This window comes from Podarcis liolepis (assembly GCF_965112155.1).
Source record: "Podarcis liolepis genome assembly, chromosome: 11".
NCBI classification, from domain to species: domain Eukaryota; kingdom Metazoa; phylum Chordata; class Lepidosauria; order Squamata; family Lacertidae; genus Podarcis; species Podarcis liolepis.
This window is the reverse complement of record NC_139565.1, coordinates 2911847-2934805: the sequence shown is the minus strand read 5'-3', so window position 1 is coordinate 2934805 and position 22959 is coordinate 2911847. Positions and strand designations below refer to the sequence as shown.

Genomic DNA, 22959 nt, shown 5'->3' with positions numbered 1-22959 from the left:
AAGGATCCAACCCTTATCTACTAGCAAGTTGTGACAATTGCTATGAGGAAGAAAACCCCCAGAAAGGGCCAATTTGTCCGGAGGAAAGTTTTCATAGCAAGGCCCTAAGCATGACCTGCCCTCTCAACTTTGTGCAGGGGAAACCATGCTGTAAGGGGTGGGAGGGTTGGAGATCCAACCCTGACTGAGCCACTGCGGACAACTGTGGCCCCATTTTAAACCTGGGGAACAGACCTGGTTGAAGTCCAATGGGGAAGTCTGCCTTTAGGTCCACTACCTAGGTCCCACCCATCAAGTTGGACCAGTCACAGGTAGGCCCTGTCAGCCCCCACAGCTGGTGAGGGAGGACATGACGCCCCCCACCGGCCATGTGGGAATCAGAAACCACCTCTTCCTGGTGGCTAGCAGCCCTGAGCCGCAATTGCTGCTCCCGTTGAAAATGACACGAGAGTCCTTCTGCTTCAAATGTTGCTTGTTGATTTGAAGTGAACATTATCTGCTATGTCTTTATGGATGAATGTAAAACTGTCTAATAATGACTGCTTCTTGGGCTGTATGTGCACCAAATTCAGTTTTCTGGTGATCAAGAAGTAATGTGACAAACTTCCTTCACAATTCTATGGATTCTGAGCTTACAAATGTCTTCCTTTCATACGTTTCTAGCAATTACCGTATTTTGGGCAACATGCATCCTCTATTAAAGCCTGCTGGGTGGCCCTGATGTACCTTAACCATTCTGAAGTGCATATTGACCCCCCCATTTTAGGGAAGAGGTGTACAAGTATCATATTTCAGGCTTTTTTCTACTAGCAATATACCGTATTTTTCGCTCTATAGGACGCACCGGACCATAGGACGCACATTGTGTTAGAGGGGGAGAACAAGAAAAAAAATTCTCCCCCTCTCTGCTCAGCGCCCCTTCAGCGAAGCAGTAGGAGAAACAGAGCCCCTTCCATTTCTCCTCCCGCTTGGCTGAAGGGGCGCTGCGCAGCTCTCCCTCTCTGCTGAAGCCAGGAGAGTCTTCAGCAAAAGGAACCCGAAGCCTTTGGAGTGCAGCGCGAGTTCCCGTTGTGCTCCGGAGGCTTCAGGCGGCTATCCCTGAAGCCTGGAGAGCAAGAGGGGTCGATGCGCACCAACCCCTCTCGCTCTCCAGGCTTCAGGCTTCGCGTTGCTATCACTGAAGCCAAGGAGCCTGCATTCACTCCATAGGACACACACACATTTCCCCTTAATTTTTGAAGGGGAAAAAGTGTGTCCTATAGAGCGAAAAATACGGTAAGTGTCTTGTAATATAAACATTATGGGCTACATGGTATGTAGCTCATCAGAAAGTACTCTAACAATTTAAATACCGCATGTGACTGTCAAGCAGTGAGCTCAAATATATTTATATGTTTCGTCTCTGCTCCCAAGTCTCAAAGCAGCTTAAAATAACAAAAAATGCCATATAAAACCACCCACTTCATCAAGCAAAAGAATTGTCACAAATCGCCGTAACAACTGCTGCTTCCGAAATTACTCCTAAAAATGCAGCAAAGGCATGTGCTGTGTAATGTGGTATAGTAGACCTATCTTTGGAAGAGGTTCCAGAATCTGTGATTAACAACAGCAAAGGCTCAGCTCCAGATGTGCACAGACAATTTATATAATTCATGGAACACATATTGAAGCAAGTGCTGAGCAGTTAATCAAAACACCCATAGTGGTACCAAATGGAAAAGGTGCTACCTATGGTATTCTGGACCAACCATACAATAGGGCACTTAGGTAATATGGGTGGCAGTCAGTCAAATTTTACTCAGAGCAGATCCATTGAAATCAAAGAAGTTAGGAGCATTAATTTCAATAGGACAACTTTGAGTAAAACTTAGTTGACTGTTGCCCATTGTGTTATATATAGTTTATCCAAGTTAACTGGATATGGATTATAATTAGTGATGATAACCATTTTACAGGATACTAATGGTAATTAAAATTAGAGGAGTAGTATTAAAATTTATTGAATTTTATGTTTAAGAGCATTTGTAGCCTGGTGCCCCAGCTGTGCTCCTGGCCCACTGTTAACACAAACATAAAATATCAACCATTTCTGCCACAAGTTGCAGGAGACTCACACTACAGAAGCACATTCAGTTTACATAGCCAGGTATGTGGTGAAACCTTCCTGGATTAGTGTTGGGTGGGACTCATCACCTATAAAGAATGTAGACAGATAAAACTATGGATGGCTTTTATTCTATTTTTTAACTTTTTCTCTTTGTACATTTATTAATAGGACAAGTGGTGCAATTAGGTGATCTTTAACTTTGGACTTCATGGACCTCTGGAGGTCTCATCCCTTTTGGATGAAAATGTGTATTAATTCACTTTGAAATGTGGCAGGGCAGCCCTGCTGCACTGGGGCCCCTCCTAGGAACGGGGGAAACTGACTTAGGTCAGAGACCATTGCTCCATCTTGCTCACTACTGTCTACACGGACTGGCAGCAGCTTCCCAGGATTTCAGGTAGCCCTACCTGCAGACAGTGGTGGAGGAAGGGGGTGCGGGGGGGATGCAGTTTGCCCCAGGTGCCATCACTGAGGGGGGTGACAAAATGAGCTTAAAAATAATGGGCTCACTTTTTAGGAGTGATGTGGCGGCTTAGGCGCCTGCAGGTTCCATGCTGCCTAAAACTGCAGCTTGGGACTTGCGTCTGCCGACTACCTCTCCCTCAGCCGCCCTACAGCTGAGAGGGCGGCGGCGGAGAGGCTCGCCCTGCCCCCACAGGTGGATGGCCCCGCCCCCATGGGCACGGATTGCCCCGCCCCCGGCTGCAGGACATGCCCCCACACCAGGCACCTGAGCAGCTAGCTCCGCCGCTGCCTGCAGGGGGCAGACATTGATCCAGGGATTTCCGCCTGCACAGCATTTGTTCTGCCCCTGAGCTCTGGCCCTTCTCCTGTTATTCTGCTGAGTGAGCCCTGGACTCCATCTCTGAAGTTCTGCCCTGCTGGCACCTCCGAACAGGACTACTATCAGCATCAAGTATGATAAACTACTGAGGTAAAACTGTTCCACATTTCCTTTTGGCAAAACACAAAATCTCAGGAGAAGACTATTTTAAATTCTCTGGAACCTTCCATTTCATTGTCTCCATATGAATGGCTAAACTATAAAGGCTACAAAGATTGACAAGTATCATGGGGTGAGCAATTCTGCCTTCCTGACTAAATAATAGAAAAGGCTTTCAAACTTTTGGAAGCTTTTGGACAGGTCAAGGGCACAGTACTAGCAGCTGTATTCGAAGACCTGTACGAGCCGAGATCAAAACCCTGAAGGGCAGAGAGGAGATACTCCTTTAATGCCAATACTTTTAACACAATTTCAATAACCTTTCAGCAAAAATGAGGGCTTATGAAAGAAGATTGCTGAACTTTAACATCCAAGAAGTTGCACTGATTTTAGAAGACAAACTTCATTAACCTTCCTGTGCTTGTTTTGCCACGAATTTTCATGAATTCACAATGAATTACCATAACCATAACAAAACTACTTGGCCAGTAAAATACCGTGTGCTAAACATATTTTAAAAATCTAACTTTAAAGTAAACATAAACCACTTATCTCATTCTAAGCTATTCAAAGGATTGTTTTATTTTACACTAACTAAAAAAAACTTTTGTTGTCTAGAGGTGAGGGAAAGTGATGTGATAAAAGCATGGCTGAAAGATTCTAAAGGGATGTCGCATCTGAGAATGGGAAATGAGGCAACAGCCAAATAATTCTGCCTTACTTGCTACTGGTGCTTGAATCCTACAGCCCTGGTGGAGTTGTGCAGCTCGACGAGTCAGAAACAAAATCATGAACATTCAATGTGTTCACTGTGCCAGATCTGCCTTGCAAGAAAAATGAAAGGCACCAGCGAGGGGAACGTGCCCTTTTTATTATATTTCAACCCAGTGCTCTTTTTTTCTTCTTCAAAAAATGTTTAGGGGTACTCTCATTTTGACTCAAGAAAATCACCATTTTATAGTTCAAATCAGGAAAAATAAATACAGTAAATGGACAAAAGTACAAAGGTTCACTAAATGTTTAGGGGTATGCTTACCCCTGCGTCCCCCAAGAAGAAAGCACTGTTTCAACCTATAGCATATCCTGCCCTCCCTACCTTATCTCTACTGGGCCTGTGAAATGCAAGGCCTCTGAGCTAGGATTCTTTACTACCGTGTTTGGTTTTCTCTCTTTTTTTTATTGCATCAGATTCATCTAAGGAATATCCAATCTGAACATGTAATAACACAATTTCCATTTTATCACTATTGCGTTCAACACCTACACCTGTAATCTAAAAGCTTACATGTAATATTTTAAGAGCAGTAACAAGCACTGTTTCTCCATGGCGCTGTTTAGGCAGAGAGCCTTCTCGGTAGTGGCACCCACCCTGTGGAACGCCCTCCCATTAGATGTCCAACAGATGCCTATGGCTTTTAGAAGACATCTGAAGGCAGCCCTGTATAGGGAAGTTTTTAATGTTTGATGCTTTATGGTGTTTCTATATTTTGCTGGAAGCCGCCCAGAGACCTGTGCCCACCAACATCCTTGCAGCTGCATGTTGAGGGGATGGATGTCTGCAGCCGGGAGCTGAGTGTACTCAAGGATCTTCCATGCTACAGACACACAGCCCCAAATTGTGGCGGCTTGTCAGGCGCTCAGTGGGACCTACAAATGTGCCCTCATTATCCTCCATCCCGCCACACATAGGTTCCAACTCCTATGGGCTGAGGTGTCATCAGCCCTCTCTATGTTGTTTAACAGGGGGTTCACCCTACCCTGAAATATTGAGGGGGTGGAGGAGGCCGAGTGCCGAGTGGAGTGCTGCTTTGCACCACTCCGCTGCTGCTGCTGCCTTCTCCTCCCACCACAACTGTGGGTCTCTTGGGAGAAGTGACTGTGGTGATCACAGTTCAGGTGGATCTGCAAGCAGCCAGCCCTCCTACAGCCAGGGTGCTCTGCTGCAGTGCTCCGTTGCTGCCACTGTTTTCCCCTTCCACTACCATCAACTGCAGCTGCTGTGGCAGATGTATTGGCAGCTCCCACCCCAGCCACAGCCTGGCTGGCAGGAAGCTCGCCTGGTCTTCCACCAAGCTCGGTGGGCTGGGCTTGGGTCCTAGCCTCCTCCTGGCTTCATGTGTGATGTCACAGGTGTGTGATGCTATTTCAGCCCTTGATATGTCCAAACTGAGGCAGTCAGTTATACGGCTGCTCTTGGCCAGAGGTGTAGCTAGCCACCCAGGAGCCTGGAGCGTCGCATGAGCCCTCCGCCCAGGGTGGGGCAAGCCACCCATTGGGTGGGGCAAGCCGGAGCAGGGCGGGCTACATCGAGCCTCGCCTCTGCCTCCCCCTCAGCTGTAAGGGTGGCTGAGGGAGAGTTGCCTCAAGCTATGCAGACTCTCCTCCACCCACCGACTCTTTACAGAATTGTGGCCCAATACTTATTATTTATTCTTTTGCAAATTGTCCACTAGCAATATCAAACCATTATATCACCCTTCATGTTAGTCTTTTCTCCAATAGACACCTCATCAAACATCAAAATGCCTTAGGTTTTGGGAACAGCCACGGTCTCTGTTACAGAGCAGCAAGATGCCTCTCTGTCGGGAGTGAAAAGCAGAGCGCAATGAGTTTCAAAGGACTGATCTGTGGAAGCAGGAAGTAAGCTCTTTACCATCTCGAGACATTCCTAGGGCAAGACACTTCTGAAGTCGGCAGTGTTGGCAACGGTTTCTGTTGGTTCTGTCAATTAAGCAGTTTCTTTGCCTTGGGCAGGAGTATGAGGCATTGTTCTGTTGACTCCTCCTAAAGAATCCCTGGGGGGGGGGAGAGAGAGAGAGAGAGAGCTTGATTCAATGACATTGTGTAACGTACTTTCTAAATGCTGCTTTTGCTATGTGCAAGAAAAGTCATAAAGATAATGAAAATCATCATGAGATTCTCTTTGCATACCAACCTCTAGCCAGTGTGGTATCTATTTTATATTAATTTCTCAAACCCTCAGTGAGTGAGAGACTTCCCCTGCATGCAAAGAAAGGTTCCAGCGGATTGAGTGGAAGAGACTAATAGTGGGTCAGGAAGGTCGTTTCTGCATGTGCCATAGAGGGAACTCCATACCCAATCAAAGTAAAAGTTAGGGAGGAACCCTGAAATAGTTCCCTCTGTAATATCACCACCACCACCATCAATTTCATAGAACTGTAGAGTTGGAAGGGGTCCTGAGGATCATCTAGTCCACCCCCTGCAATGCATGAATCTGCAGCTGTTCCATTCAGGGATCGAACCTGCAACCTTGGCATGATCAGCACCACAGTACAACCAACATACCCTGCCTTTTCCCCTGACTAGACTCAAGGCAGCTTGCAGATTAAAACAAGAACACTAAAAACAGAAAAAAATTAATAATTAAAATACAATTAAACATCAATAGATTTAAATAGAGATACATATATAAAATCTGTTTAAAACATATCGATAATTACAATTGAAATGAAAGCTGGTACTTTGCCCCCTCCCCTCCCCACCCCATCAGGGTTGCAGCAGAAGAGATTAGGCTAATTGATCTGATACTTTTAAAACCAGTTCAAAAACAATAGGGTTAAACCTGCTTGAAGTGGGAGAGCTTCTCCTTATCTCCATGAGCTGTCTCCATGCAGCAGGGCTGAGGGGGATCACCAGCCCACAAGGCACACACAAAGGCAGCCATTAATGCTAATCACATCTAAACAGGACTGAGCCTTGGAGCAGCACTGGCTGGTTCAATTGCCTCTGAAGGCCAAGAACTCCCTTTCTGCTCAAAGCCAGATTTGCTCCTGATCGTCTTTATGCTGGGTTTTAAATGATTGTATCAATCAGGCTAATCCAGCGCTATGACCATCACAAATCACAGCAGCATCAGGATGGGAATTGTTTCAGTTCTGATGGTGCTGGCAGATGGCCAAATGTACATTTTAAAGGAAGGGCATGTTTCGTGCATGGTCTGTCCTCCTCAGCATCTCCAATGAGGATGAGAAATGTTGTTTGGCCAGGATACTTGAGAATGGCTGCCAGGCACCTTCCATGGATCACTGGTCAATATAAGACACCTTTATTCAAAGCGTTTTGGGGGTTTGGCTAGAAAATAATGTTATCGTTTTCAAAGAGAGTGAATCCATATATTTATCATAATAGTTGGACAGACTGGAAACTCTTGCTTAGCAATGCAATCCTAGGCAAATGGAAGTCTCAGGCAAGTGCAGACAGCAGCCTCCCACAACCTGGTGATCTCCGGATGTTTTGGGCCATGACTGCCATGAACCCCAGCGAGCTTGGGCAATGGTCCATAGGTGGGAGCTGCAGTCCAGAATTCCTGGAGGGTGTCTAAGACGGCAGCCTAAGTCTCTGTTCTAAGCTTGAGCTGGATGGTACTGAAATCCCTTTTGATGTACCTAAACATATTTTCTTTCTCCATATGATCCCTAGGGAGGTGAGGAGGCCCCGCCTGCCCTGTGTCCGTCCCAGGCTGCACAGCTTCTATTCTGCAGGGTGTCTGACAGAAAACATATTATTTGTCTCACTATTTGCTATGGTGACATTTACATAATTAACTGCACAATTAATCAGTTTATTATTAAATGACTCCACACCATTCATTTCAGTGAATGAAAATTGGATATTCCACAATGCAAATTGGAAAAAATGTCCTCAGGTATATATCATTATGTAGCATTTGCAGACACAAACAGTTGCAGAAAATACCAATCATATATGCTGGATTGATTTCTATTCTGGACATTGGATGAATAAGCAAACATTGACAGTTTCCGATGTCTTTTCTGTTTTCATCAGAATTTTTTGACATCACTAATGATCATTAATAAAGCCTTACATACCGGCATTTTAAAAATGTTTTTCACATACCTCTTTGGGCTAATTGTGAGGAAGTGCATATAGCTAGCTGTACAGGGACTCTTAATGTGGAACCTGCTGCTTCCTCCACTTATTCATATAAAGGCCTGGTTCACACGACGTGGTAAACCAGACTTTGATTGTGTGGACTCCCAGAGAAGAGCTCACAAAATCTTCCCCAGTTCCTTTTGCTCCAATACTGTGCTGAGCTAAGCCACTGAGCTGACAGACCCTCGGTGTCCCTATTTTCCAGGGACGTCTCTGATTTGGAGAAGTTGTCCCAGTTTCTTATTTGATCCCAGAATGTCCTACTTTTCCTTAGGATGTCCCTATTTTCATCGGAGAAGTGTTGGAGGGTATGAGCTGAGCATGTCTCCAGATTTGGTTTTGTGATTAAGCTCTCTCCTCATGAATAACGACCTGCAACCTGGAAGTTCCCTGACAGAATTTATTTCACGTTAACTAGGAAAAAGTGGAAGATCCATGTAAATTTAAAACATTTTTAATTAGGAAACTTCTATACTGAACTATCAGTGTTTAGTTCAAATAGTTGCTAGTACAGATAATTCCAAAATTCAAACACAGCAGCATTTAGAGTATAATTTCATTGCTAAGTCAAGAAGGCAACATCAAGAAGGCGATATTTTGTACAAAATATTGGTCCTTATTGAAAGCATATATGACAGCTTATAATTATAGAAATGACGAAAACTAGCACAGAATACAGATCTCTCTCTCTCTCTCTCTCTCTCTCTCTCTCTCTCTCTCTCTCTCTCTCTCTCTCTCACACACACACACACACACATGTCTCATACCTTGCAGCCTTCACATGTGATGACTCCATAGTGTATTCCAGAAGACTTGTCACCACAAATTTTGCATGGTATCACTTCAATTTGTGCTAGAAAAGAAACAAAGAATTAGTGCATGCTTGACAATACAATTTTCTCTCTTTCTTCCTTAATTTTGCATCATGGAAGAAACAGATGGACAAGCCCTTTTCCTGCCTAGCCATAACAAGTGACTGTGAAATTGTATCCTACACTGATGTAAGTTCTCAAACCTTTCATATAGTTTGGTTTTAATGAGCTCACATTATCAAGCTACTCCCATTCCCCTTGAGAGGGTGCTCCACAGATTTCACCCTGAATTTACTTATCATGACATTAAGTCAGACTTCTCCTTTTGTTAATTATACCTCATGAAAATCCATTCTTCTCCTCTACAAATTAGTCTTTCGCTTCTCATCAGCCTTCTAATAATTTTGCAGGCAGTGATCTTGACCTCTCCCACACCCTTGGATAATGTACTGTGTAATAACAAGTCCTCAATTGCTCTTGACACGGTGCAGTTCATATCATATGATCACAAATACAAGCCGTAGTTATCTAAAATTTTCATGAAACTCCATATGACTGATAGAGGCAACAAAGAATTCATTGTTTCCATAAGCATATACAGATTGGTGCATCCAAACAGCAAGACTGACTGCATTTTGAAAGCTAGGGAGATCCCATTTCCCCCATCCTTTATCTCTCAATAAGTACCAGATCACATACTGGTTTTCAATGTGGTAAACGGCTCATTTTACCACATAATCACATAGTGAATGTTATATATCTGGCCATAAAGTAATTCATGTGAACCACACAGCTATGGTGAACTTATTTCAGCCAATTACCAGTATTTATGGTGAACATAGTTTTTACTAAGAGAGTAAAACAGGAAGTATCTCTATAAAGTAAGGGACAATTTAAACCATGGGTGGAGAAACTGAACTATAGCCCCACCCCCACCCCCAAACCACTGGTCATACTAGCTGAGGGTGATGGGAGTTGGTCCTGCAACTTCCAGTGGGCCACAGATTTGAAGGGAAGTTGTGAATGTATGGGACTGTCTCCAGATTTTTGGGTGGGGGAAAATATGCAGTGAGGTGAAAAGGCTCACCACGTACAGATTTCACCATGCCAATAAGTTATATACATGTCAGCTCTAAGGACTGTCAGTTGAACACATTCAGAGATATGGATCAAGAACCCTTCTGTATATAAGAAAGAAATCTCAAGATGCCCTGCTGTACAGTCAAGCAAACTGGCTGTTCTACAAAAAGTGCACATAAAAAAGCTAATTATGTTTTACATAATTTACAAAATACATCACAATTTAAGCATGATGTATGATGAGAGTTTAGCAGTGATTACTTTGGGGCTATTCAATATGCCACAGCCACAAATGATTTATATGAAGATGTATAGAAATGAACAATTTCACTACAAACAAATGAATTACAAGCTGGTTTCCAGAAGACAGCTATTCACAGATTCCTTGGGAAACAAGCAGCTTTTTCACTTGTTCATGCAACACATGTTCCAGGCATCAGAAATACTCTTGCGATGCAGCATTTGTAGAGTATTGTGCAAATAGGTAGAACAAGCTCTAGCACATTGCATCTAGGAGCAGAAATTCTGTTTCCTCCAGAGAAGCAACAGAGGGAAGTGTGTGGATACAGAATGAAGCCCTGGTAATCTCTGTGGTCCAGCAGCTTCTGCAAGAGCTCTTGGAACGTGCTTTTCAAACTGCACCATGCATGGACTGAGACACCAAAAATGCCTGATAACATGATATATGATATGTTTCAAGAACTGCTACTTTGGGGAGCTGAGCTGAGAATTTCTGAAAAACATGTAATTTTTGTAAAACGCTTACAATTTATTTATTTTTTAAGCACACAAACCCAGAACATTTGTTCATATGCCTGCTGAGAGTATCACGTTGAGATGCAAAGAACGGTCCAACTAGGTTAATGCTTGCAAGGGAGAGTTAGGCTTGTGTTTCTTACGCAGCAGCCTCACTTGTGATATCACAAGCAGCTTTGGCAATGGCAGAACTTTCAAAAGCAGGTTGTGATCTGGCTTTTGGGAAATAGGAAGGTGAAGGCTGATGACCAGAGGACAGAGAATCAAACATACCTCTGGGTGTGGCCAAACCCTTGGGTGTACTTAAATAAATTATCAAAATTTTGGATTGCAGTAATTTATTCTGTATTGCTTTAATCTGTCCAGATTATCTCCACTACACAGCACTAACATAGGAGTACCAATGCATGGATTTGTTTTTTAAAAAAGAATGAATGACAAATGCTACCTACTCCAATCACAACGCATCACCATTTTGTGAAGATTTTCTATATTTATCTTTTTTAAAAATAAACCAGACACTGAATGGGCACTCCTACATTCCTGCTCTGGAGCACACATCTAGCCACAATTCTTCCGCAGCTTTTCATTTTAAAAAAAGAATGAATAACACAGTATCATGGCTATACTGAAGCCACACTACTCTCCTCCCCAGTCTGTGAGACAGGTTTATCACTTTGACTAATTCTGTGACAGGAAACAGAAACTGACCATGCAATATGAAACATGCACATACAGTGGTACTTCGGGTTACAAACACCTCAGGTTACAAACACTTCAGGTTACAGACTCTGCTAACCCGGAAGTAGTACCCCGGGTTAAAAACTTTACCTCAGGATGAGAACAGAAATTGCGTGGCGGCAGCGGGAGGCCCCATAAGCTAAAGTGGTACCTCAGGTTAAGAACAATTTCAGGTTAAGAATGGACCTCAGGAACAAATTAAGTTCGTAACCAGAGGTACTGTATTTTTTAAAAAGCTCCTCAGGACTGGTTTGCATACTGGACAGAACTGCTAAATTCCTTCCATGTGCTTGTTAGGATTGCAGGACTCACTGCACTATGTTTGCTGCGTGCATTCATGCTTCCCGCTCAAATACTATCTCCACGTGAATGTGGGACTGAGGCTGCATTCACATGGCAGTTTATTCCATTTCTTTCCTTAGAGTTTCCTTAATGTCTGCATGATATTTAAGCTTTCACGTGACACAAAAGCCACTATCAGAAAATGAATTACATATAGTGCATGTTTGCACTCATCTTCATGTTTTTGGATTCCAATAAAATATTGGTTTACAGCTCCCTTAACCTTGAAAATTGCGGGAGTAAGTGACAAAATTTTGGGCAATAGACTGGAATCCAGTTCTTTCCTTCTGTTTTCATTGGGGAATCATGGGGGGACAGAAGCATGCGCAGAAAGCAAGGGAAAGTAGTGACATTGCCCAATATGTCAGTTGTTTCACACCATGCCCCTGGTGTGAATGAAATTTAGCAGGACACGGTCATATTGGTCAAAAAGGCACAGTTCCATAACACAAAAGGTACTGCAGTGTGGAAGGAAACTGTGACAGGTGCACTAGCATTATAATCAGGAAAAATAATGAAGTTTTCCTAATGTCTAAATACACCCTGAGTGAACTCAAAGACAGCAAACAGAAGAGAAGGAAATTGATGGTAACGCCACTTGTGACCCTTTTTAAGGAAGGGTCTATCAGGTGAAAGTGTAAGAGAAGCAGCCTTTCTAGATGTCAACATCTTACACTGCTTGTCAAGTATTATGGTGCACAGCCAAGTGCTCTAGCAGAATGTGCATTGCTGCAGGAAAGCTGCCAGTGAAGTTTATATGCTTCCAGCTGCCTTTGCCCCCATTCTCTCAGTTCTAAGGTTGAGCCACTTGGGTTTTGTGATGCACTGTAACAACAGCTGGAGTTCCTTCTCTTGATTGAACAGTCAGGTCCCCCTACCCACCGCCATCTAGTGGCTATGTGCCAAACACCACACCAACCATGTGAACTGAGGGACAAGGTTTGGCTGAAGCTCCCTCCTACACAGCTCTGACAGCAGTTAACTGGAAATGCTGGAACAGTTGCATTTCTCATCCTTCCAGTTAAAGCCACTTGGACGTACCTAATGCTGTGCAGGACAAATGGCTCCGGATTCTTTCCGTTACTAATAAAAAAGAGGGGGAAACATACTTGATGACTGTGATAGCTCACGAAACAGGCATCCTCACTAGCCTAGAGAAAAGAGATTTCAAGATGTTGGGAAATGCAGACTTGATGGCGTTCTCATAGGCACTCCTCTTTTGTCTAACAGACAGCAGGACAGTTTAAGGACTTGTAACAGAAAACTCAAATCAATTAATTGTACAGGCCTGAAGAAAAAGAAGCTTGTGTATTCTCAGAAACATCTTGAATTACTGTAATTAACACCCAGTGTACCAGGTTTCCTTTGCAGATTTAATGATTGTCAGCAGCTCCTACACCTCGTTCACATTGCAGCTTTGTTCGACACTCTAGAACTAGCTTTCCCTCTCTTTTTTCAAAGCTTGCCACACTTCCTCATGCAGGCAGTCAAATAACTGACAAAATAATACAACCTGTGGATCTTTCTTTCCAGGGTGGTCAAAAAATGAGTTTCCCTTACCAGGTTTGCCACATTTAAAGTTTCAATCATGTTTTGCAGGTCTATGCCATTCTAATGCCACATTGAAATATGAAAATTTGCCATAAATATTGGTGTGATCTGCCTTCTTAACTTCTGCTTGTGATCTTGATTCTGTGGACTTGTCTGTGTGGAAGATATATTTCCACCTCTGTCATCTGTTGTGACAATGTTGTTAGAAAAATACTTGCAAATATAACATATATAAATATATCTGACTGCTCTTTTATTCAATAATTAAGCCCTGTTCTGAGGACATATTGATCATTAATAAAATGCTCGAGCCCTGCACAGATGACATGAGCAGAGACAAGCAACGTGCGGGTGAGGCTGGCAGTCCTGGCCCACTGGCCTCACCCTTGACCTTGTTCATGTATTCATCCACATTTCTGCACACAGCCTACAAACCTCACATGGTATCTCTTTACACAAGCCTTCCCCACCCCTGGTGCCCCCCAGATGTTTTGGACTCCACCTCCCATGAGCCCCAGACAGGCCAGGATGGGAGCTGTAGTTGGAGAAGACTGCCCTAAACAGTCAGGGCGAGGGGAGATACAAGTCACAGATACTGTATAGAGAAGGGCTAAATACCTACAGCTTGTTTGTGTGCAAAGACTCTCCCCACATGAGGGGGGATCTAAAGTTGTAAGCTCAGAATCTGGAAAAGCTTATTGTTGCTCTTTCTATGGCTCTTTCATTCATGCAACCTCTATTCAAGTCCCTTTGTAACTTGCTACTCCTTGCGCTAAGATGTTCGCAAAAATGGAAAATGAAAAAAAAGAGACCTGTTAGGAACAGTCTTGGTAAGGACTGGCTGGAACCTATTTTGATCAGGACCAATTATTTCCCTTTTATCAGTTACCACTGCCAGAATCCACAAAACCAGGTACTTAGTGTTTGGTACCTATGGAGGCATAAAGTGCCAAGTGTTAGAGGTCAAGGTCCCTTTGCACACACATCCCAATAATATACTTAAGGGGGCTGCCCCCCCCCATTGATGGGCATTGCCATTCAAATGGGTTGTGTGTGTGTGCCCTGTCGTGTGATTGATTATGTGGGGTGGGGCTTACCTGGGCTCCCCCAATATTTTATTCAAGTTGGCACCCCTGTATGGAGGCTTTGAAATTGTTTGACATCCAGCCACTGCTGGTGCCTCTTGCAACTAGGCATGGTGAAGATTGTTTCTATAAAAAGTGATTCAGAGAACTGTGCAACAAGGTGATTTTTTAACAAACCCAAAGCCACTTGGTATATTCAACATAACTGTAGCCAATTATTGCAAGCATTTTCAGGATGTCACAGCAGCTCAGCCAACAATGGGTGTAAGAGAAGAAAGCCTCACTGGAACACTACAGATGACAGCCAGCTTTTTAAAAAATGTACCATTATGCATAGTCTCACACAGGAAGCAGCCACAGTGGACGGGAATGGAAATGGGACTAGAACGTGCTAGTTGCAACAAATAAATCGGTATTTGCCATTGTTCTTTGCAGTAACAAATATCCTGACAAACATGGGTCAGGAATGAAAACCTATGCCTTCTTACACCCCTAACCATTGCCCAGTGGAGTTTTTTTGATGCCAAACCCCTATCATAAATCAGCTTGGGAAATCCCTTTTAAAAGCAGTTTGCCATGTGGCACTGGAAGGTTGCTGTCCAGGGAAAAAACTGAATCCCTGCTGGGTTCATGACCTAGCTTCACAGCTTTCCTTTTTTTAAATTTTGGCCATTAGTTTTTACTTTATATATTAAGTAATAAATAGCTGCATCCCTAAAACTGCATTTACTTTTGAGTTTCTGGGCTAAACATGTTTACTGAATGAAATGATGGGAGCTATGTTCTGAACCCTTAACAAAAGAGAATGGGGAGTAAGAAATGCGAGTTTAGAATGGCTACGGTGACAGAAGACATTGCTGCAAAATAAACATAAGATTATTTGTTCTTCAAACCCACTAGGCCTCAGAGATTCAAGATACCATTTCCCTGATACAGCACACTTTCCCTAAAGAGATTACGACTGTAATCCCAAATATTATGCTAGTGCAGGCCATCTCATATTTGAGCTCATCAGATTCAATGTTCTGCACATAATCTCCAGCAGCTTTAGCTGGTGTTATATAAAGCTGCCCAGGGAATGGCTGTCTCTAAGTAGTAATGATGACCACACAGTAAAGTAGTAAGGGCCACACTTTTCAGGACATAAGGAGGAGGGGGTTGTGTAGACATTACATTTTACTCCTTGTCCCTCCTCCCCTCCAAAAAGTGTTCCATATATTTCTAGGTACCTGCAATCTTAACGAAAAGTATGCAATATGACATTTCTATTTACAAACCAAATTATTTGCTGTCTTCTATATATAAATTTTCTTCCCAAATTTGTTTAATACAATGATCTCTTGGCGTACTAAAATTTCCTAGTGACACATTTCCCTCCAAGTTTCAAAATAGGGATAACGCCCACAACTCCCAGCAACACACACACACACACACACACACCTGGAGACTTTGCTATGTGTTTGCTATATGTTGTAGTCATTTATTCTGCAACAGCTTGCTTCTCCATTTACATAAAAGCCAACACACGGTTTGTTCTTTTGGTTAAATATATATTGGAAAATTGTCTGACAATATGTTTCTACCATTCAAAATACACCAAAGTAGCTGGAGTGATATAGCAAGTTGTGTGCTGCTTTTGTGCTTGTAAACATGTTTATATTAATGTGCTTTACAGACAAGATACATCTATCCCCAACCCACAGGGCCAACCCAATACCTTTCCCCCAAGAATCAACCCTTCACAAAGCCATCGAGGTGGGAAGGCAATCAGGGCTGATTACCAGACAGCTCAGGGAACAAATAGAACTTGGGAATGACATGACAGAGATAACACTGGAAGGAGCACATATCTTGTAAAGGGCAAATTCTTTGCTCAAATATCTGCAAACGCTGCACAAAAGAAAGCCCAGAAAACAATCTATTTTAAAAGTAGTATGATGGGAAAAGACTCATCCTTTGCAAGTGGAATATGTTCACAATGTGCAGGAAATGTTCAAAAAAAGGGAGTTTTATTATTATTATACTGCCCTATACCTGGAGGTCTCAGGGCGGTTCAATTTTTTTTTTTGCTATCATGTATCATGTCCAAACGGTACAGTGTGTGACCACAGCAATTAATGCCAATTTCTTCTTAGATGTCATTATTTTGTTATTTACGCTCCATGAAGAACAAACCTAACTATTTGTGGGACTGTCATTAATTTCAAGATGAATTGAGGAGGTGTTGTCACAGTTATTTCACAGCATTCCAGATATTAACAAGGCACAAACCATTTTACACAGCCCAGGGGATGCCCTACACTGCTTTATGATGCTATAACACAGAAACAATCTATAAAGAGGAGCAGTTAGTGTTCATCATGTTTGCAATATAATCTCAGTTGAAGATTAGCTCTCAGAATGGGACTTTTGAAAAATAGGAGATGTTAAATTTGGAGACAGTGACCTAAAGGTGTACATTGTTTCAAGACTTAGTACCAAACTATGCAGAATACTACTAGAAACACACCATTCTGTTACCCCACCATGTGGAAATGGAACTAGAAAAGATGAAGGAGTTTGACATAATTAAGGAACTTGCCTAACCAACCTCATGGTTTGCACCAGTTGTCCCAGTCATCAGCATCTGATTTTTATAGGTTATCAGAGAAAAATATGCACTTTCCATACTGAAGGACTTTCTCTCAAAAGCAACAGGAGCTGAAGAACTTTCCAAAGTTGATGCCTCAAGTAGTTTGTAGTGAACACCTTTGGCAAAGCAAAGCACTAAACTGACTATCTTTCTCACACTTTTTGGGACCTCTTGTTATCATTGTTTGCCATTTGGAATCACAATGCTCTTGAGATTTTTCACAGAAAAATGGCAGAACTCCTTGGAGGCATAAAAGGAGCCACTGTTTTCATGGCACATCAATGAAATACCATGACAAAACACTATCTGTCATCTTGAATATGCTCTATGAATCTGGACACAAGTGAAACAAGGAGAAATTAATTTCTTACCATGGTGAAATAGAGTGATCACACAACATGCAATAAAACCACTCTCAGAAAAGCTCCAAGTCATAAGGGACCCGAAAATATCAATTAACCTAACATTACAGAAATGAGGTGCTCTCTCTCAGAATGGTGATCTATATAGGTTGATATTTGCAAGACAGTTCAATAGAGGCAATAAGCCTGTTACTGAAACCCAACATGTCCTGGGTTTGAGGATTAGAACATGAGGCTACCTTCATGAAAAATGGACTTGATCTCCAATAAAGTTCTGTGATGTCAACAAGCCCACAATGGTTAGTGCTGATGCAAGCAGCTATGAACTAGTCTGAGTGTTACTACAGCTTTTACAGATACCGATGTGGTCCAGCTTATTTCCTCACAGACCATAAATCTTCAGTGACCTTAAGCAGAAGAAAAGATTTGAGTCAAGTACCATTACAATGTGAACATCTAATAATGAGATTCACCCCGGTAGTCAAGTATGTTCTATGAAAAAAATTGGTCATGGCAGATACCTTGTCCTAAGCCCCACAATGCAATTGATGGTTACTCGTTAGAGTAGGATGTCAAGGCTTCTATTTATACTGTGTGATGTTACTCTTTTTATTTTTTATTGAAAAATAAAAACTACATAATTACGAGTGCACAGAGTAAGATAAGACACAAAAAACAGCAACAATAATACCCATGTAGAAAACAAAACAGAACAACAAAAAAGCAAATTATATACATTACAAAAAAGAGAAAAAATATTTTGGTAGTTAACCAGCCCTTAACCTAATATGGCATTGTTTCTCTACCAGCATTTGAAAATCGGCATAATAAGATGAAAAAAGCTACAGTGGTACCTCGGCTTAAGAACTTAATTTGTTCTGGAGGTCCATTCTGAACCTGAAACTGTTCTTAACCTGATGTACCACTTTAGCTAATGGGACCTCCTGCTGCTGCCATGCAGCCAGAGCACGATTTCTATTCTTATCCTGAAGCAAAGTTCTTAACCCGAGGTACTATTTCTGGGTTAGTGAAGTCTGTAGCCTGAATCGTCTGTAACCCGAGGTACACTGTATTCAATATTTTGATGACAATGAATCGGAAGGCCTAATAACAAAAGGAAACTGTATTGTTGTACCACAGCCCATAACAACCAAAGAGTATCAATAGTGGACATCTAAATTTGTTCGCTTTGGCATATCAGGTGGACTTGTCACAGACAATGCAATCAAGTTTATGGCAGAGGAATTATGGTCATTCTGGATATTACCACTAGCTCAAACAAGCAGGGAGTCAGGGTACGAGTATGAACTGTGAAGAAAATTTTGAAACTCCTGTATTTCACCGTTTAAATTCTGGATCTACACTACTGATAGTTTCCAGACTGCGGATAGGAAGACTGACAGTACAGTGGTACCTCGGATTACATATGCTTCAGGTTACATATGCTTCAGGTTACACACTCCGCTAACCCAGAAATAGTACCTTGGGTTAAGAACTTTGCTTCAGGATGAGAACAGTGGCACAGCGGCAGCGGGAGGCCCCATTAGCTAAAGTGGTGCTTCAGGTTAAGAACAGTTTCAGGTTAAGAACAGACCTCCAGAACAAATTAAGTATTTAACCCGAGGTACCACTGTATTCTTACTACATAGAACGCCACCCAGGGTTCATCCAAACTTCATTTTGCACCATGTTTTTATGCAGAGTTCTAGGCTTTTTTTTAAAAAAAAATATTTATTAGTTTTCCAACAAATTCAGCACAACACTACAAAAAACCATAAAGAAAAAAACATACAATACAATACAAAAATAAAAAACAAACAAAGCAAAACAAAACAAAACAAAAACCATTTAAAACACAATCCAATTTCAACATCTTGTCTTTCTTTCCCTTATTTCCTCGACCTCCTCACGCCTCCCTTTTTGTATTCCACTTCTGTTAATTGTTTCAGCAATTCCTTCCCATCTTTCTCTGTTTTCTATCCTATAATTGTCTTAACACATTCTAACCTTATTCTTTCCTTTAAAGCTCTATTAATCTTTTTATACTTAGTTCCTTATAGCGTTTCTACTAAAGCCATATAACTTCATTCCAACGTTTTTCTAACATTCATGAATTTTACAGTATTTCTGTAAATAGTCTTTAAACTTTTTCCAGTCTTCTTCTCCCTGGTCTCGGATTCTGCCAGTCATTTCCGCCAATTCCATGTAGTCCATCAACTTCATCTGCCATTCTTCCCTGGTGGGTAAATCTTGTGTCTTCCAATATTTCGCAATAAGTATTCTTGCTGCTGTTGTTGCATACACAGAGTTCTAGGCTTTAAAGCTCTGTGTTGGTGTTGTTTGTCTTGACAGGAAAACAACAATGCTTGGCTATGAAGCATGGACTGGTGCCTGGGAAGTACAGCACCTAAGGAAGTCTGGATGAGCCCTCACTCTGGTTGAGTTATTTGGAAGCCTTAAAGATCACCTAGGATTTCAACAGTACTGATTCAGTATTTGTTTCTTTCAACCAGGGGTGGGGAACCGCAGGCTCAGGTGGGGAACCAGTCCTTCTTCTCCAACCCCGAGGACCCTTCTTTGGCCATGCCCCCATCCCAGACCACATGCCTTCTCCTGCTCCGCTCGCTCCTTGAGTGCTTTTGTCTTGCTAGAATGTGTCCTTTGGACTTTGTGGATGCCTTTTGCTTGCCTGAATGAAGGATTGGAAGGATTGGAAGGGGTGTGTGGGTGTGTAAAGAAAGAAAGATACCTCAGTTTCTGTGAGGTTGAAATATACCTTTCTGTACAAAGGGTAGAGTCACATCCCTTGCTCCACCTCCTTTAGCCTCCGGCCCTAGTCACTACTGGCATGTGCTCCAAAGTAAAATGACCAGGAGGGAATGTGACTCTCAGGTTGTCAAAGGTCCTGCACCCCTGCAGTAAACAAAAGCAGGGAGATATGTTGAAATCTTCATCATAAAGTCTAGTTAGTAGGTGACTAGTTTTAACTGGTTGAGCCAGGACTTTCCTGCTACTGTTCCATTCTTGTTAGAAACAAACAATGAAGTTCTTGTCCAACTCCCCTAGTGGTGTGTCCTCTAAGTCAGGGATGGGGGATCTGTGGACCTTCAGATGTTGTTGGCTACAACTCCCATAATCCTTGAACACTCACTGCGAATATGCTTCAGGAATCTGCACTTGGCCCCAGCTTTCTGCCTATGCAGGGCACACCATGGCAGCAATGAGGGTGTACAAAGAGTCGGTTATTGCTGCCCAGGGCCACAGGAAGACTTAATGTGCAGGAATAAATGTGGGTGTCCAGTTCATCCCCTACACCACACAGATAATGTCACTTGCTGGACATTTCAGACAAATGGTCGGTCAGAATGGAGGAGGAAGGTGACAAAAACTGGAAGTCTGCACAGTTGAGCAGTGACATAGAATGCCCACTTCACAAGTGATGTTACCTGCATGGTTGAGGGGATAGATGGCAGGGATTTTTCATTATAAAAAATGGGGGCACAGAGCATTGGCTAACTATTTCCTAGACAAAGTGGTAAAATCCTTCAGTGTGTGAAACAGCCGAAGGTCACAACATCAACAAATGCCATGAAACAGCATGTTTAAAAATGAGTGCAAGTTTTGAACTAAAATGGGCAATGACTTGCCACCATTTAAGCAGGCCAAGAGCACTACAGATCTACAATTGCAGAATTTCATACTGGCTTTTAACAACTTTAGGCCCTAACTAAAATCACCATCTATAATCCTTTGACAGTAGGAGGGATAGAAGAATGAGCATTCCTGAGTACGGCTTAAGATCTGAGCATAATTCTAAATTTAACTTCCCCCCACTACCTTTTAAATACAGTCGTTAATATATAAAACCAAATCCTTCTGCACTGAAGGATTGAATGTAACACTATTTTACAAAAGTGCAATAGAATGATATGGTTTAACTATTGGCAAATACTTCTCACGTGAGCCCTTGGATTATTTTAACATCACTATTCTCCTTGGCTATCCTGGGTTGGAACAGTCTCCCCTTCCTGTCCTCAACTTAATTATTCCAACCAAAGAACAGGAGTCCTGGCAATAGGAAAACCTTAAGCCTGGCTGTCAGAGGGACAATTAATATTCAGAAATCAAGTTTGACTCTTGTCCTTCTGAGCTAACTGGATTCTCTTGGACTTCACTATCTACCACCTTTGCAGAGTCAGACAGGTGTGGTAAAGCTGGCTTGGGAGCCTGAGCGTCTTTACACACACACTGGAGAACTGTGCAGGGGATGTGATCACGCAGCATTAATTAACATAGAAGAATTAGTATTCTGCCCATTGACCAGAGACTACACACATTCAGCATAACATCTTCACAGAACTCACATGCCTATGAGCTGTCCATGCATAAACTCTCCAGAGCTGGGTCCATGTTCATGTTTACAGGGTCTAGATCACACATATGATGTGTGTGCAGTTCTGCTGCTTTGCTCTAATGAAGTTGCTTGTGTATGGCTTTAGGAGAAGCCAGAGATCTCTTGTTCTAGTCAAATTTCTAAGGTTCACTTTAGACCCCATAGATCAAGGCTGGGGAGCTTGTGACCCTACAGATGTTGCTGGACTCTGAATCTCATCAGCCCCAGTCAGCATAGCCATGGTCAGCCATGATGGAAGTTGTAGTCCAACAAGGTCTAAGAGCTCACATGTTCCCCATTCCTGCATCAAAAATGCCTTAAAATCTGAATAAAATTTTTGTCTGGTCAATTTGATTTGTCATCTTTCTTGATAATATTTAATCCACAGTAAAATCCCAATATTTTCCTTACTTTGTTTATCTATTCACAGCTTTCACCAAAAATAAACTTTTATAATAAAGATAATACAAAATGTTCTGTAAAAGATGATTGAAAGAACCAGTCATACTCAATTCTTTCCCCAGTTCATGGTTGAGATAGTAGAATTACCATAATAAATAGGAGTGTCACATTCCCTCATGTGACAATCCTACAGTATGAAAAAAATGCAAAATAAAATAAAAATAATAAAACTCACCAGCTGAATCTGTTTTTATGCCAGGTTGATTTTCACACATTTTGACAAATCCAAGAGAGATTTTTTCTCCCTAAAAAGTGAACCCTGGCTTTAGAGGATGTTGTTGCTCTGTGGGTTGGTGACGGCACCTGTACTGATTCAAAGACTCTTATTAGGAGTCTTATTAGGTTGCATTAAAAGGATTAAATGAGCAGGGTCTTAGTGGCATAGATTGCGCCATTTCATTAAACAAGACAAGAAGCTGCTTGAGGAAACCATAGATAAAAGCTTCTTCTTTAGGCTCTTACCTTGCGTTATTTATGGTCCACATAACTGTGACAGCATTTAGTTCAGTGGGGTAATAATAATTGTGGAAGAGCTGAAGTTTGTGGATTGTTATTTGTATTTGAGATGACTTGGTGAATGGGGTTTTACTAGCAACTCTTCTTTCCCCCCGAGAGTTGTGAAGTGAGCAGGATTGCTTTCTAATACACAAAGAAATTAGATGTTTGGGGCTGCAATCCAAACCCCTTTTGCACCGGGCAGAAGTGAGAGTGGATTGGGCAGAGGGGCAGCCTTGATGCCCTCTGCCCACATGGTGATGTCCGTGTCACTTCTGTCCCTT

The 22959-nt window shown here is 42.2% G+C and overlaps 1 protein-coding gene across 1 annotated transcript in view; it reads right to left on the bottom strand.

Moving 5' to 3' along the window:
• The window catches only part of RORB (RAR related orphan receptor B), a 148681-nt gene that overhangs the window by 37002 nt on the left and 88720 nt on the right, over positions 1-22959 (bottom strand). The window contains exons 2-3 of the mRNA XM_083464958.1: positions 8732-8817; positions 5704-5845 (exon numbers count right to left, since the gene is read on the bottom strand). Of these exons, the coding sequence (XP_083321084.1) occupies positions 5704-5845; positions 8732-8817 (228 nt within the window). The remainder of the gene's footprint in view (positions 1-5703; positions 5846-8731; positions 8818-22959) is intronic.